Here is a 16,948-nt window from a genome sequence, read left to right as displayed (position 1 = left end):
GTGATTCATCTTGAAACATACCAGATTTGGAATCCTGGACGAAAGTAACTGTGAAACCTGCTTATGGAACCTGTTCTGTTGGCTTTGACAATAAGGGGTGCATTCTTTCAGCTTATCTTCTTACCAATTGTGAGATATGTTATTTACAAGGAACAAAGGGGGAGGGAACCCCTAGTTGAACTGAAGTAACTTTAGATCTCCAAACTGTGTTTGCTCATGTATTCTGCCCGTTCTGACTATGCATGACAATGCACATCAAGACACATGAGCTAACCTGTGGAAAATGTCGGTGATCGAAATGTCCAGTCTGTCTCATTGAAGTTGATGCTGTGATGCATCCTGAAGTCTTCCCTCAGATCCCATACCAGCACCGAACCGTCGACTGTTCCAGCAAACACCAAGGTAGCTTTACTGGGACTGAAGCAGCAGCATGTTACCTGCGCAATGACACAGAACACTGCAGAATCGCAGCTTGGAAGGGGAGCTGGTTCTGCTGCAAACGACACCTGTCCTTCAGGGCCCAGAGTAGGGCCATAGCCAGCGGGCGGGGGGCACAGGGGTGGTGCCCCCTATACAATTTGCAGCACCCTCACCCAGTCTTCCCCAACTAGAAACTTTGGTTTTATGGGAATCCCACCCATTAGAAGGAAGGAAAATTATAGAAAGCTACCCATGTCCTCCCTGTAGTACAAGTCCCCAGCATGGTCTCAGGGTATCATGGCACCCGCCAACACCTTTCCTGGCCCCTGCCAAGCATTTTAGAAAGGGGGAGGGGGTTACTTGGAACTCTTGACCAGAAGGGCTTCTGATTGTATGCTGGAAATCTGACCAGCTGCGCAGATTAAAATAACTGCATTTCAGTGGCAGCTGCCACCACTGAGCTAGTTTTATTTTCTCTCTCTCCCAGTGTATTTTTTAAAATTACCCTTCTTCTTGAGCCCCTCTCCCTGTGTCAGAATTCCAAAGGTGCTCACAGGCTCAAAAAAAGGTTGGGGACCCCTTCTCTAGAGCATTCAGTACCGGACACAAAGGTAAACCTGCAAGTATTCAACACTTTGCAAGGGCTGTGTGGATCCTGCCTTTCCCACTAACCATAGTGGGATCGAGACCGCTTGATAAAACTATGACGGAAAGCAATCCTTCTTTTACCTTATGATACAGTACGGGGGCAGGGGACATGACACTGGTCTCCTGGCCATGTCTGTAATATACATGGCACATACTGCAATGATGGGCCAGCATAGCATGCATTCAGAATTCAAGCAGGGCCAGCCCTACCACTAGGCAAACTAGGCCATTGCCTAGGGCGCCAGCCTTCTGGGGGGCACTGAATTGATACCCCCCCATGTGACTCGGTGACATTATCAGTGCAGGGGGGGGGCACCAGAAGTTAGCCTTGCCTAAGGCACTAGACCGTTTAGAGCCGGTCCTGAATTCAAGCAATCTTCTAGCTCAGGCTAGAAAACCAAAAGCTTTACAGATGGTCCAGCAATATTAATGAGAGCAGAGCAATGCAATGTTTAGAGTGCTGGCGTCTGAGCAGGAAGACTAGCTTTAAATCCCTTCTCTCTGCCTTGAAGCTCACTAGGTGACCTTGGGACAAGGACTCTCAGCTCCACCCCTCCGGGAGGCAGCAAGGTTGAATGGGAGGTGGAAGGACTATGTGCGCCACCTTGAGGTCCTTGGAGGAAGGACAAGATAAAGCCTTTCCTTTATTCTATACTTCATGCTTGCAGACCAACAGGTCATAAGCAGACAAATTCAGTAATTCAAAGATACAGAATAATGTAATCCACTAATACAAAAGACAACCAAATTACCAGAGATACTGAATATAAAATATAAAATGCATCATTAAGGGAAAAGGTCATTTAAAAACCATAGATAAAAATGTTGCCACAGCAAGGGTTACACTTGGGTATCAGCCAAAAGTTTTGCAACTACTCTGAGGATATGATAAAAATGTATGCGATTGAGAGAGAGAGAATCAAGAGTTCTGTAAAAGATTTGGTCTCATCTGCAATACTTTGGTTTTCCCACAAGCAGCAGTTTTTTTTTCCTGTCCTCTCACCCTAGTGAGAGCTTGGTGGAAGCAGACAAAAAGGTGGTGCTGACTGCTAAAGGACAAGATCTCATATCATGGCTGGTGTGGATCTAGGATGTTGAAGGTGCAGATTTGATTAGAGTATTCTCAAAGAGGTGCACATTTAGGAGCCACTGCTGTAGACAGCAGTGTAATGTCATTAAAACCGTACCTGTGATCCACAAAACAAAATCTTCTGAGGATTTGAAGGCTGCCAGACATTCCACACGCAGATGATGTATTTTCCATCCAACTGTAGATCACTTGACTTTTCCGGTAAGTCATGCACAGAAAGCAGTGTCTGCCTCTGAGCTTGGGAGATGTGTAAACAGGAAACTTTTCGACCTAAGAAAGCATGAAGAGAAGATATTGGATTTATACTCCACCCTTCACTATCTGAAGGAGTCTCGGAGCAACTTTCCCTTCCCCTCTCCACAACAGACACCCTGTGAGGTAGGTGGGGCTGAAAGAACTCTGACAAAACTGCTGTTGAGAGGAACAGCTCTGCAAGAACTCAAGATCACTTCAACAGCTGCATGTAGAGGAATGGGGAATCAAACCCAGTTCTCCCAGATAAGAATCTGCATATTTAACACCACTACACCAAACTGGCTCTCAGACCCTACAAATTATAGTTGGCACCCCTAATCAATGTTATAATCACACGCTAATAAACTTATATGCAACTTCAATCATAATCTCCAACCGTATTGATGGCTGAGGTTAATTTGCTATCAAAGAAGTTTGGTAAAAGTTTTATGCTGCTGACTGCAAAGAGCCTTGGGAAAAGAGAAACCAACCTGCTGGAATGAAAGCCAAACTTTCTTCAGTGCCTGATGGGGAAGCCATGAGGTTAAAATCTATTTAGGTATTGCAAAGTCATGGGGAAAGCCTGTGTATATGAACTGAAGGAAAGCATAAAGACTTGGCTGGGATAAAAGAGGATCGAGACAAGCAAGTGCTGGCAAGCATCTACCCCTTTTAGAAAAGTGGCTGCTGGTTCCATCCTCTGTAGATTGACTCCAACTGCATAATTCCTTAGGAAATGCACTGACAGAGAAAGAGTGCTGCATCATCATCACCACCAAACAATTCTGCATTCAGAGCAACTGTTTCCCTTCACCTAGGTGTTGTGCTCTGAACACAGAGTATTCATTTTAGCGTAGCTGTTTTGCTTCTCAACACTGACAAAATGTGGGGGCTAAAAATGCATTAGACAAACTAAGGCAGTCAGGCAGGAAAGCATATGCAGGCGGTTCACAAGGCAAGGCTTATGCCCAGGATGAGTGCAAATCAGGAGAAAGGACCAGATATGCATCTGTAACTAAGTACACGGCTGAACTCTACAAGAACTGCGGACAGACCAAAGGAAGAAGATGACTTCATAAGAATTGTCTTGGGGGATCAAGCTGAGCTCCATCTAGCAATCTGTCTTCAACAACAGTAATCAAATGCTTCTGAAAGATCCAAAACAAGGCATGAATGTGATGCTCTTCCCTGGTTGCTTATCCAGCTAGGAGTCATAGATTCAGAGGAGTTAGCTGTGTTAGTCTGTAGCTGCAAAACTAGCAAAGAGTTCAGTAGCACCTTGAAGAAAAATACATTTTATCGTAGCATAAGCTTTCGAGAAACACAGAAGCATCTGATGAAGAGAGCTGTGTTCCTCGAAAGCTTAAAGGTAAAGGTGCAAGTACCTGTGCAAGTACCAGTCCTTTCCAAGTCTGGGGTGGCGTTGCTTTCACAACGTTTTCATGGCAGACTTTTTACAGGGTGGTTTGCCATTGCCTCTCCCAGCAAGCTGGGTACTCATTTTACCGACCTCGGAAGGATGGAAGGCTGAGTCAACCTCAAGCCAGCTACCTGAACCCAGCTTCTGCCGGGATCAAACTCAGGTCATGATCAGAGCTTGGACTGCAGTACTGCAGCTTTACCACTCTGTGCCATGGGGCCATCTCGAAAGCTTATGCTACAATAAAATTTGTTAGTCTGAAAGGTGCTACTGGACTCTTTGCTATTTTTGCAGCTAGGATTCGGTTATAAAGTTGGGAGATGTGTAAACTCCTGCAAGGAGGTTCCTCTATGCAATGCCTCAACATATTTTTACTCTGAGCAAAATTCTAGCCTCAGGCAACCCTCCACAAGAGTTTCCACTAAGTGGTCCCCAACCTGGCTGGCCCACTGCGGCCTCAGGGCCGGCAGGGTGGGGGCACCAAATTCAGCCTCGCCCCCCCACCCCGCAGCACTGCAAAGCCTTACTGCCCCACCACCACACCTCCTCCCTCTGTTTTTATAATATTAAGGCTGGGAAAGGGTCTGTGAAGAGCCTTCTGGGCTCTGTAAAGGCTGACCCCGCCCCCCCACCAATCACCTGATTGGCAGGGAAATCGCATGAAATTGTGGCAGCAGCAGCCAGCGGCGGCAGCAGTCAGCATCCGCTGAAAAAGCCACACTGCCCTTGCTTCCTTCCTAATGGTGGGGCTGAGAGGCCGGGGAAGGAAATGGGAAGGAAGCAAGGGCAGTGTGGCTTTTTCAGCGGCCGCTGGCTGCTGCTGCCACAGTTTCGCACGGTTTCCCCGCCAATCAGGTGATCGGCAAGGGGGGGGGTTGGCCTTTACAGAGCCCAGAAGGTGCTTCATGGCCCCTTTCCCAGTCATAATATTGTAAAAACGGAGAGAGGAGGAGATGCCCCGGGTGGGGGAGAGGCACCATGGGCGGGGGGCGGCGAGGCTCTGCGGGGCCACAGGGGGCCCCAACAAGGCTGGGCCTCCCAGTTAAGGACAGGCCGTGGCCCGGTACCAGTCCACGGCCCGGGGGTTGAGGACCCCTGCACTAAAGGATGAAGGAGAAAATCTCTTACCTTGCAGGAAAGGAAGGCTGGTATTTAACTGGAAGCATTTGTCACTAATAGACAGACTGGTCTGTCGCGATCTTAGATTCCGTCTGGGCTGCGTTGCGACTTGATCTTCCTCGAGCAAAACTGCAATCACCTTGAGAAAACAATGATTTACAGAAATGAAACGAGCTGTCCCCTTTCCCCTTCAGCCACGAGAAGCCTAAGCTTTCCAAATAAGTGACTTTTGTTTCAGAAGGGCAGCCATGCTGGTCTGTGGTAGAACAAGGTTTGAGTCCAGAATCACTTTAGAGACCAAGAAGGTTTTCGGGGTAGAAGCTTTCCAGAATCAACGCTCTCTATCTGATGAAGGGAGCTCTGGCTCTCAAAAGCTGATACCCTCGAAATCTTATTGGTCTCTAAGTGGCTACTGGACTCAAATACAAGTGACTGGGAGCAGAAACCCATATTGCGGTAACTGGTGGGAATGTATTCTTTTCCCTGTTACTGTAAGGACATGAAGGAAAAAATGATTGTGCAAAAAGACCACAGAGGCATTTGTGTCTGCTCTTAGTACCTATCCAAGAGGCAGGAAAAACACCCACACGTAACCATTCTGCCTCTAAAATGTACTTAGGAAAATAATATATGACCCTCCATAATATACCTGACAAGCAGACCGCAGGAAACTTGCCAGTCTTTGGGAATCAATCTTTGGCGCAAGGACAGATACATCACTGCTGCTCTTTGGACCTGAAATGAGACTTGACTTTACAAATGGGAACCAAAGTACCATCATAAGCTGCACAAAAGCTGCAAGAGCTGCTTGCACTGAAAACTGCTAAAGAAAGGAGAAGCAGAGTGATCTCTTTAACTGTTTTTGAATTGCGCTGTATTTAAAGATTTGTAGAGAACGTCTACTCAGAAGCAAATCCAATTCTATTCAATGGGATTTACTTCCAGGAAATTGTTCTTTGGATTGCAGCCATCATACATCTAATTCTGAATTATATGTGTGTAAACAGATCTACAAAATCGAACTAGAGACTAATGGGAGATTTCTCTACAAACCTGAAGGAAGTTCCAGGTTTGCACAAAAATCTGAAATCTTGTAAAAAGAACTGGGAAATTAAAACCCTCCAAAATTATTGAAACAACACCTGTAACTTTAAGAGAAGAATGCCCACTGAGTTTTCAGCGACCATTTTTTTAGGTTGCTGGGCAACCACAAAAATATTGTTGAGTCCTCCAAGTGTTAATTACTGTAACTGGGAGGCCCACCTACTTATATATAATATAACTAATTCTGATCACCTCCACACACAATGGCAGTTTCTCCAGGATGCTGTGTCCATTTTTCATGAGTCTCTATTTCTTCAGTCTGAACATCTCTTTCTAGATTATCCTCGTTCCACTGAACATATGCCTAAAATAGAAAGATTAAGCTATTGGTGAGAATTCCTTGGCTTCAAGCATTTGCAGCTGCCTTCCACTTTGATACATAAATCTGCCTCTACCCCAAGTTACCTCTGTATTCCACACAGCTTTCAACACACTAAATTTTATTGTTACATTTGTTTACAATTTAACAATGATATTTCTTTTTGCCACTGATATTGGAACACAAGTCCTAACAACCCAGCACAAATATTTGTACAATTTGAAGGGGGAAAAATATTGCTTAGAATCAAACAGATTAATCTTGATCTGATTTGACTGATTTCTATGGAAACTTGGATGTCTGAACTACAACTGTGTTTCCCCCCGGATCATCGTGTCGGAGTTAGAAGTGGTACTTTTCTTTTATTTTTACAGTGTTTTCCTCAGCATACAAATATTTATTATTTATTTATTTATTTATTTATTCTATGATTTGTATCCCGCCCTTCCCACAGATGGCTCAGGGCAGCTCACAGCAGACGATAAAACAGAATTTAAATTAACATTTACATATATAAGCATAAATAGGATACATTGCCCGGAAAGAAACACTGTCTCACACAATAATGAAAACATCCCAATAGTCCAAAAATTAAACAGAAAGACAGGTGTGCAGTGTTCTCTCTAAACTGAGTTTGTGTGAGCTAGCCCACAGTTTTTTGGCCTCCGGATCACACATTTTTGTCTTAACTCGGGAAAACTGGCCCCAGAGCAAACTAATTTATGCAGCAGCTCACAACTTTAATGCCTGTAGCTCACAAGGTAGAATTTTTGCTTAGAGGAAGTATTGCGAGTGTATATATGCACATGAGCATTATAGTATGCACCAGATCAGGGCTCCCCAAAGTGGTACCCATGGGCACTATGGTGCCCCCACAGCATCTTTCCTGATACCCACTAAATCATTTTAGAAATTGTGTAGGGCCAGGTGGTGGGGCTTTTGCCCAGCAAGGCTTCTAGATGGCCACTGGAGATTTGAACGGCTGTGCTGCTTTTTAAAAGCATCGCTTTGGCTGCAGCTGGCTCCATGGCACAAAGATTTTCAACACGTGACTGAAGGTAAGCTACAGCAGCCATTTTGAGGCAGTCTTTTTGTGGTTGTGCCCATGGCCCTGTGCCGGAATTCCACAGGCTCAAAAAGGTAGGGAACTGCTTGGCAGAGCATTGGTGTGGGCAAAAACAATGAAAATATAAAGAGTTTCCTATAAAACCCAAGACAGGGTTATGTGCACCTAACCCAATTTGATTCAATTTTACTGCCTTTGTTCATACACAGCTGACTATGGTTCAGTCATTCAAGGCAGAGCTTCAGCTACCACTTCCTTCTCCCCCTTGTGCACCCTCCTTGCCAGACCATAACATGCCATCATTCATAATGGAGAAACTACAGTTTACACCAGAGCTTTTTTTGTAACAGGAACTTCTTTGCATATTAAGCCACACCCCTTGGATGTAGCCAATCCTTCTAGATCTAGAGCCACTCTGAGCCTGCTTCGGCGGGGAGGGCGGGGTATAAATAAAAAATTATTATTATTATTATTATAGATTTTACAGTAGACCCTGTACTAAGAGCTCTGTAAGCTCTTGGAGGACTGGCTACATCAGGGAAGTGTGGCCTAATATGCAAAGGAGTTCCTGTTACAAAAAAAAATCCCTGGTTTACACAAACCCTTATTTACTTGTTTTCCATATTGTAGCTAACTATGATTTTCCAAGAAAGAGAAAGTTAGGGAAGAATGCAAAGGGATATGGGAGAGGGAGGATCCATGATTCTGAGGATCTGGAAATGATGCCTGATGAGCTTTATTAGGCATCTACCTTTTCATCTGAAGATCCTCATGGCTATAATACTTATGTCAAAAAGCACAACAATTGAAGAGATTACAGCTGTAATCTCTTTGATTCCCAAGGAAGATAGAGATGTCACAAATGTAAAGAACTATAGACCAATTTCATTATTAAACAATGACTATAAGATATATACAAGAATCTTGGCAGAACGACTCAAGCAATATTTGATTAATTTTATAAAGGAAGATCAAGCGGGATTTCTCCCTAAAAGGCAAATAAGAGACGATGTAAGAACTGTTGTAAATACTGTAGAATATTATGAGAAACATCTAGAAAAAGAGGTGGCGTTATTTTTTGTAGATGCAGAAAAAGCCTTTGATAATCTGAATTGGGACTTTATGTTTGCAGTAATGGAAAAAATGAATCTGGGAGAGTATTTTATAAGAATGACAAAAGCAATATATATGGATCAACACGCAAAACTGTGTATAAATGCAGACCTTACAAATGAAATGAAGGTGAGCAAAGGTACAAGACAAGGTTGTCCGCTTTCACCATTGTTGTTTATAATGACTCTTGAAATTCTGCTAATGCAAATACAAGACGACAAAGAGACAGAAGGATTGAAAATTAGAGGATTTTCTTACAAATATAAAGCATTTGCAGACGATATTGTGTTTATAACTGAAAATCCAATATAAGTGGTACCTTTGTTGCTAGCTAAGATAAAAGAATATGGAGAAATGGCAGGACTCTATATAAATAAAGAGAAATCAAAATTTTTATGTAAAAATATGCAACTAAATAAACAGAAAGAATTGCAAAGTTTGACGGGATGTGAAGTCACTTCTAAAGTTAAATATTTAGGTCTAGAAATAACAATGAAGAATATTGATTTGTACAAAAACAACTATGAAAAGTTATGGCGTAAGATGGATGAAGATATGATGAAATGGAATAGACTTAATCTGTCTTTGTTGGGTAGGATTGCTGCAATTAAGATGAACATTTTGCCAAGAATAATGTATTTGTTCCAAACTATTCCGATTGTGAAAGATAGTAAACAATTTAATAAATGGCAAAGGAAGATCTCAGAATTTGTATGGGCTGGAAAAAAACCAAGGATTAAGATGAAAATTTTAACGGATGCTAAAGAGAGGGGAGGATTTCAACTTCCAGATTTAAGATTATATTATGATGCAGTTTGTTTGAAGTGGATAAAGGATTGGATGATGCTGTTAAATAAAAAGCTTTTATTGTTAGAAGCTCATGGAAATAAATTCAGCTGGCATGCTTATATGTACTATGGGAAAAAAAGATGGATGGTCTTTTTTCTCACCATTATATTAGAAACAACTTGCTAAATACATGGATAAAATACAAGAAATATGGTGATGAAAGAAAGCCATTATGGATAGTGCCAGCAGAAGTAACAAAAATAACAGCTGAATCTGATGAAGAGAGAGGGTTGTCATATAATCAACTGCTAAAGATCCAAGGTGATAAAGTTGAATTAAAATCTGTCGAAGAGCTAAACAACAAGTATGACTGGTTTCAAATGCAACAAATAAAAAGTTTGATGGAGAATGATATTAAATCTGTTGGAATTAGACGTGAGCAAAAGGAATTGGAAAAGGTTCTGTTTGGAGATAATGAAAAATTAATATCGAAAATATATAAATTATTGTTGAAATGGTCTACAGAAGAAGAAGTAGTAAAATCTCAAATGATTAAATGGGCAATTAATGTAAATAAGGAAATACAAATGGATACATGGGAATATCTTTGGAAGAACTCTATGAGAATATCAACATGTCAGAGCATTAAAGAGAATTGTTTCAAGATGATGTATAGGTGGTATATGACTCCGAAAAAACTGACAAAGATGAGTGAAAAGATGTCGGATATATGTTGGAAATGTAAGAAACATGAAGGTTCTTTTTATCATATGTGGTGGACTTGTGGAAAAGCGAAAAAGTTTTGGCAGATGATAAACAAGAAATATCTAAAATTTTGGGATATGATTTTAAGAAAGTTGCAGAGATTTTTCTGTTGGGATTACAAATGGAAAAATTTCCAAAAGAAGATAGAACTCTAATTTGGTACTTGCTCTCAGCTGCTAGGACACTGTATGCGCAGTTGTGAAAGCAAGAAAAATATGAGAGAAATGGGACTGGATCGTGAAAGTTTTATCGTGGAGTGAGAAGGACAAACTAACAAGAACTTTAAGAGACTATGATTTGGAAGTGTTTAAAAGGGAGTGGAAGAAATTTAGAGGATATATAGAGAAAGAGTGGAATGTAAAAAGACATTGGACAATTTTTTAATAATGAGTATGAGAAAAGGGAGAAATTGAACTTTGATTGGTTAAGGGTACCTTTATAAGTGAACTTAAATATATAACTTCGGCGGGAGTCTAGTAACGGAGGGAGGGGGGATTATCATATGGGTTAGGGATAGTAATGATATAAACAGACATTGTTACCATGTGTTATTAATAAAATTGTTTAAGCATAAAAAAAGCACAACTGACAAACAGCCTTTTCCTGTTGTATTCTCTCTTCTGCAACATATATCTCACTTTCTCGCCACACAGAAAAGTCAATTAAAAAGAAATCAGCAATAGCCTCGAAATCACTGGTGTTGATACACCCATTGTCTGCTGGAAGCAGCGAAGGAAAAATTATTGTTCATCTACACCAACGCAAGCAGTCACGATAAATACGCTGGACTCTAAAGTCAAGGGCTTACCTGCTTGGTGTTTGCCTTCCCAAAGTTTCGAATGTACATGTCATATTCATTCACCGGAGGCAAATCCAACAAACAGAAGCTGACCGAAAAGTCGAGATCGATGAGGCGAAGCACTTCGAGACTGCGTTTCCTTGAAAACATCACAAGAAAGCAAAACGCAGATGAGCAGAAATTATGAAGTCCAATGGCATACAGAGTCTAGATAGCCTATCACTCTTAAAGGAGGCTGTTCGGGACCCCGAAATGCATACTGAAGGAATTTGTAATGCAGAAAATTCGTATTTACTTGACTGAATCAACAGTTGCATGCTCATAGATCATTTGAAAAAGGGATTTGACAAATTAATGAAGAATAGGTCTATCAGTACCTAGGAGTCATGAGGGTTAAACACAGCCTCCATTTTTCCAAGGCAGCATCAGAAGTGCCTTTGAGGAACAGCCACAGAAAGAGCCTTTGGCTTCTGTGACCCATCTGCAAGCCTTCCTGGGGCATTTGCTTGGTTGCTGGGATTTGAGCCAGTGCTCTTTGTACGTGTTTACGAGGAGAGAATGAAGTGAAAGTCATTCTATTCCCTGCGGCTGGGAAATGTTTGTTGTTTCTGTGCACTTGACAGCATTGGGCACAGGGGTGGAATTCTAGCAGGAGCTCCTTTGCATATTAGCCCACTGATGTAGCCAATCTTCCAAGAGCTTACAAGCCTCTTTTTTGTAAGCTCTTGGAGGATTGGCTACATCGGGGGTGGGGTGGCCTAATATGGAAAGGAGCTTCTGCTAGAATTTTACTCCTGACTGGGCACATTATTGAAATTGAGGGCTGCATCACACATCATGTAGGAGCAACCTGGGTTTGCCCCTCCCCCACCAGGAGTGCACACTCAGCATGGAGCTGCGTTATACACATTTGCAAACACTTGACATTTTTAGCAGCATGCAACAAACATCTTCAATATATCCCTGAGAATGTGACGAACGCCGCAGCTCTAACTATGGGTTAAAAAGATAAAGGTAGTCCCCTGTGCAAGCACCAGTTGTTTTCGACTCTGGGGTGACGTTACTTTCACGTTTTCATGGCAGACTTTTTACGGGATGGTTTGCCATTGCCTTCCCCAGTCATCTACGCTTTCCTCCCAGCAAGCTGGGTACTCATTTTACTGACCTCGGAAGAATGGAAGGCTGAGTCAACCTTGAGCCAGCTACCTGAACCCAGCTTCCCCTGGGATCGAACTCAGGTCGTGAGCAGAGGGCTCCAACTGCAGTACTGCAGCTTTATCACTCTGTGCCACGGGGCTCTTTAACTACAATCACTTATGGGTTACAGAGGTACAATCCCAAATAGTTAACATCTTGAAGAGGAAAAAAAAATGAATGATGGAATTGCTTTTCTGGGTTTTTTTCCCCCTAGGAAGGACCCCCCCCCCCCAGAAATATTTAGAGACAAGGTCACAGGAATATGCCGAGAAAAGTTAGGAAGAAAAAGCAGGGATTGTATGATAGCCTAATAGTGTGCTGGAAATGGCTTAGTCAACGCTGAAAATGGTCAGTTTTTCTAAGAGTAACTAAAAACAGTTTCATCTGGTACTAGGAAGAAGCAGACCCTGACCTGGATGGCCCAGGCTAGCTTGATCTCAACAAATCTTGGAAGCTAAGCAGAGTCAGCCCTGGTTAGTAGCTGGATGATCCAGGGTTGCCATGCAGGGGCCAGCAATGAAAAGCCATCGCTCAGTCTCTTGCCTTGAAAACCCTACCAGGTCGCCATAAACTGGCAGTGACCTGATGGCACTTCCTGTTACCAGGCAGAAGCAGACCAAAGCAAATACAAGAAAATGATACAGTACACTTTGCAGGGAGGGAAAGACAAACAGATGCATAGATCAAGATTGCAGCCATGTCAGTCAGTCTGCAGCAGTAGAAAAAAAACGAGAGTCCAGGAGCACCTTAAAGACTAACAAAATTTGTGGCAGGGTTATGAGCTTTTGTGAGTCACTGCTCACTTCTTCAGATACCGAAAACTGGATCGGAAGAACTTTTTTTCTCCCTCTCTCAATAGTAGAACTCAGGGTCGGCCATGAATGGCAGACAAGCTCTTTACATGATGTATGGAATTCACAGAATTCATTGCACTAGCTATGATAGTGTTTATTGGCTTAGGAGTTTTTGAAAGGAGATTGCACACATTCATGGACGACTGCTCTACTCTGGCTGTTTAAAGGCAACTTCCAAGTTCAAAAACACTGTGGCCCTGAATGCTTAGTTTCTAGTAGGCAGTACAGGACAACTACTGCCTTCATATTAAGAGCAGCCTCATTGTATCAGATCAATGGTCCATCAAGTGCTGTTTCCTGTTTCACACAGTGGCCAACAAAACGTTCCAGAAAGTCCCACAAGCAATTCCATGTTTTGGATGTGGGCTTCCTGGAAGCATCTAGTTGTTAATAACAGGATGCTGGACTAGATTGATCTTTTGTCCAACAGTGGGGTGTCCTTACGTTCCTATATTATATAAACCAGGAGTGGCGAATATGATCACACCAGACTATGTCCTGTGCCTTGCAAGAAACACTCTGGAAATGGCCAGAATGTCTGTTGTCTCTTCCTTGGCATCTCTGCAGAAAACTGCTATTTCTAGAGTCATGCAAATACATCTCTATTCTTACTGGATGAGTTGCATTCAATCACGCTATGCCTAGCACACACAGATTCCACAAAAAAAAAAACCACTTTATTGCAACTTTTGTTAGATGTACAGTACAAAAATTTAATGTTACATGCAAAAGGACCGTACAACAGTTACATGCAGTGATTCTATCGTAATACCACATACTTCTGCTCATTGGCAATCTTTCTGATACTTTGCCGCTGTTTGGCGATTTGGAAATCGATGAACTTTCCGGAAACGGGACTTCTCCTGGGTGAATCTCGTCTTTCTGTTGGAGAAGAAGAAAGGTTATTAACATAAATATTTAAAACAGGAAACTCTAATATATAAATTATAAACATATTATGTGACAATAACTCTTGTTAACTTCAGTGGAACTTCATCCTTCCTTTGCATTATAGCTTGAGAGTCAATATAAATGTGCAAATACTACAGCTATAGTTATAATCCTTCCTGGATTAAATTCAGTGCTTTCTTTGTAGCAGGAACTCCTTTGCATATTAGGCCACAGATTCCAGATACAGGGCCTACTGTAAACTCCAGGAGGATTGGCTACATCAGGGGTGTGTGGCCTAATATGTAAAGGCGTTTCTGCAGCCAAAAAAAAAGCCCTGATAAACTACTTCAGACAGAAGGTGTGACACCATGTTTGAACCTTAGACTGTGTCAAACACCTCAAATGCAAAAGAAACAAGGCAGGGGAAAAAGTTTCGGCCTAGCCTTGTTCCTTATATGGTAGTATTCTACAAGAATAGATTTTTTCGATGTGGAAATGCCTTCAAATACAAGATCCCATTCCTGCAGATTGAATAACTGTTAACAAGCTACAGTAGAGTTAAAGAAGATAAAGAGTGAAATGGGAAAGAACTGCCATTAAGGACTCTGCAAATTTATCCTAAAACCCTTTTTAAAAGCCTGTGGTGCATGCCCTGGTAATACCAAGATTAGATAACTGCAATGAGCTCTGTATGGGGATTCCCTTGAAGACAGTTCAGAGGCCATTGTTGGTACAGAACGTTGCGGCAAGAATGTTGGCTGGAATAGGTCTTAAACACCACATCACTCCAGTCTTGTTCTATCTACACTGGCTCCCAATTTCTGGGCCCAATCCAAAATACTGATATTGGCCTTTGAAGTCCTACACAGATCAGGGCAAGCATGCCATCCGGACTGCCTGCTCCCATATGAATCTACTCATTTTCTTGTCATCTTTGGAGGCCTTACTTCAAGTGCCCCCAGCATCTGAGGCTAAAGAGGCAGGGCGAGCAACCCAGAAAGGGCCTTCCCAATTGTGGTGCCGAATCGCTTGAACTCCCTCCCTAGGAGAGTCATCTGTCATTGTCTTCTGCCAGCAGATGGAAGACATTTTTGTTTTGTTTGTTGTTCCCTCACTCTTATTATTGCTCCTCCTCATTTATGTGGTTTATGTATTTGTATGTTTTATATATAAAACCTTTAGAACACTTAAATATTTGCATTTTAAACATTTAAAGTTTGAAATAGTTTTGTGGTTTGGTGTCTGCCACCTTGAGGGACCCTATTTGGGGTGGAAAGGCAGCACGAAAATGCTTTCAAGTGCTTCTTCACATACCCGTTCCCAGTTCTTTTTCACCTTCCTGGGGAAGAAATTCATTCTTCCTTTGTTCTGGGAGGAAAGTCTTGACTCTTTCATTTTCTGCATTGATCGCTTTCTGGATTTCTTCTATTTCTGAGTTCTTGACTATGGGGCCCTTTCGTACATTTTCTTTTGCCTCTCGCCCTTCGTCTTCCTGCTCCCCATTCCCCAGACTCTCAGCGTCATCATCCTCATCATCCAAGTCGTCAAAATCATCTTCATAATCCTTCAATAAGAACAAGAGCAATTACTTCGTTCGCAGCAGGACTTAGCAACTCAATCCAATGGGGCCCTTCAGACGTCGCCCTACAAAGGCAAGTCAGCAATCTCTAGTGCGCTGTCAATTCTACATCTGCAGATCCTCTTTCCTTCCTGCTTACCTTGACACTTTCCCTATGAAGAACAGTTAAAACACTTGGGGCTCTTTAGCTTAGAGAAATGTCGACTGAGGGGTGACATGATAGAGATTTACAAGATTATGCATGGGATAGAGAAGGAAGAGAAAGAAGTACTTTTCTCCCTTTCTCACAATACAACAGCTTGTGGGCACTCAATGAAATTGCTGAGCAGTCGGGTTGGAATGGATAAAAGGAAGTACTTCTTCACCCAAAGGGTGATTAACACATGGAATTCACTACCACAGGAGGTGGTGGTGGCTACAAGCATAGACAACTTCAAGAGGGGATTGGATAAGCATATGGAGCAGAACACCATCAGTGGCTATTAGCTACAGCTTATCAATGGAACTCTGTCTGGGGCAGTGATGGTCTGTATTCTGGGTGCTTGGGGGGAGCACAGTGGGAAGGCTTCTAGTGTCCTGGCCCCACTGGTGGACTTCCTGATGGCACTTGCTTTCTTTGGCCACTGTGTGACACAGAGTGTTGGACAGGATGGGCCATTGGCCTGATCCAACATGGCTTCTCTTATGTTCTTATATTCTTACACATATATTTAAAGTGCTAATTTTATCATTAAAAATGAAATTTCCTGAGGTGACAATTGTCTCTTGTAAGGATTCGTTTGATCTGCTCCAAATCAGCAGCGTTCTCTTAGCAGGTTGTATTTTGTGGCATTATTCGCCATTGTGTATGTACAGCTTTCATAAATGGCTTTTGAGAGCGCCAGATTAAAATTTCTCTATTCTCATCCCCTTTGGATCAGCCGCATTTATTTCATCCCTCTGACCTCTTGAAACGTTGCCTGCTTTGCACTTACCTCAAAGTCTTCCTCGTAGTTCACTGAATAATTATCGTAATCTGCATCAGAGTTAGAGGGATTAGCGATGTCCTTTATCAGTTCCTAGCAAGGAAGACACAACGGGAGAATTAAACCGTTATGCAACCGGACAACCCAAAACATTAATAGATTTTATTGCCCAAGAGACCTTATTTGGCTGTTCTGGGCTCTTAGAGAAATGATATTGAGTTTGATCCTATAAACCACAAAGCAGATCTTTCTCCCATCTTCCCTGCCCCATAGCAGCTCCCTAAGAGCCCTGAAAAGCTGATGGTTGGAGGGGCAGTTGAGGGAAACAAAATGTCCTGAGGCATAAGGCGCTATAGTATTTTTATTTTATTGACACCCCACCTGTCTTCACCACAGGGGGAGCCAAAGTGATTTACACTGTCCTCCTCTCCAGTTTAAGAGCCCCATGGCGCAGAGTGTTAAAGCTGCAGTACTGCAGTCCTAAACTCTGCTCACCACCTGAGTTCGATCCCTGGCTGAAGCTGGGTTTTCAGGTAGCTGGCTCCAGGTTGACTCAGCCTTCCATCCTTCTGAGGT

General features: G+C 42.5%; 1 protein-coding gene and 1 long non-coding RNA gene across 2 annotated transcripts in view; one reads left to right on the top strand and one right to left on the bottom strand.

The window, feature by feature from the left end:
- The window catches only part of DYNC2I1 (dynein 2 intermediate chain 1), a 40,801-nt gene that overhangs the window by 8,810 nt on the left and 15,043 nt on the right, over positions 1 to 16,948 (bottom strand). Inside the window, exons 8-16 of the mRNA XM_060248067.1 lie at positions 16,382 to 16,465; positions 15,143 to 15,392; positions 13,717 to 13,819; positions 10,896 to 11,025; positions 6,228 to 6,339; positions 5,581 to 5,666; positions 4,941 to 5,070; positions 2,256 to 2,428; positions 275 to 437 (exon numbers count right to left, since the gene is read on the bottom strand). Of these exons, the coding sequence (XP_060104050.1) occupies positions 275 to 437; positions 2,256 to 2,428; positions 4,941 to 5,070; positions 5,581 to 5,666; positions 6,228 to 6,339; positions 10,896 to 11,025; positions 13,717 to 13,819; positions 15,143 to 15,392; positions 16,382 to 16,465 (1,231 nt within the window). The remainder of the gene's footprint in view (positions 1 to 274; positions 438 to 2,255; positions 2,429 to 4,940; positions 5,071 to 5,580; positions 5,667 to 6,227; positions 6,340 to 10,895; positions 11,026 to 13,716; positions 13,820 to 15,142; positions 15,393 to 16,381; positions 16,466 to 16,948) is intronic.
- Positions 654 to 16,948, top strand: part of LOC132578194 (uncharacterized) — a 131,661-nt gene continuing 115,366 nt past the window's right edge. Inside the window, exon 1 of the long non-coding RNA XR_009555873.1 lies at positions 654 to 683. This is a non-coding gene — a long non-coding RNA (uncharacterized LOC132578194). The remainder of the gene's footprint in view (positions 684 to 16,948) is intronic.

The sequence above is a fragment of the Heteronotia binoei genome, chromosome 10 (genome assembly GCF_032191835.1).
Source record: "Heteronotia binoei isolate CCM8104 ecotype False Entrance Well chromosome 10, APGP_CSIRO_Hbin_v1, whole genome shotgun sequence".
NCBI classification, from domain to species: Eukaryota; Metazoa; Chordata; class Lepidosauria; order Squamata; family Gekkonidae; genus Heteronotia; species Heteronotia binoei.
Note: the sequence above shows the minus strand (reverse complement) of the source record. Positions and strands in the feature narration are given on the sequence as shown.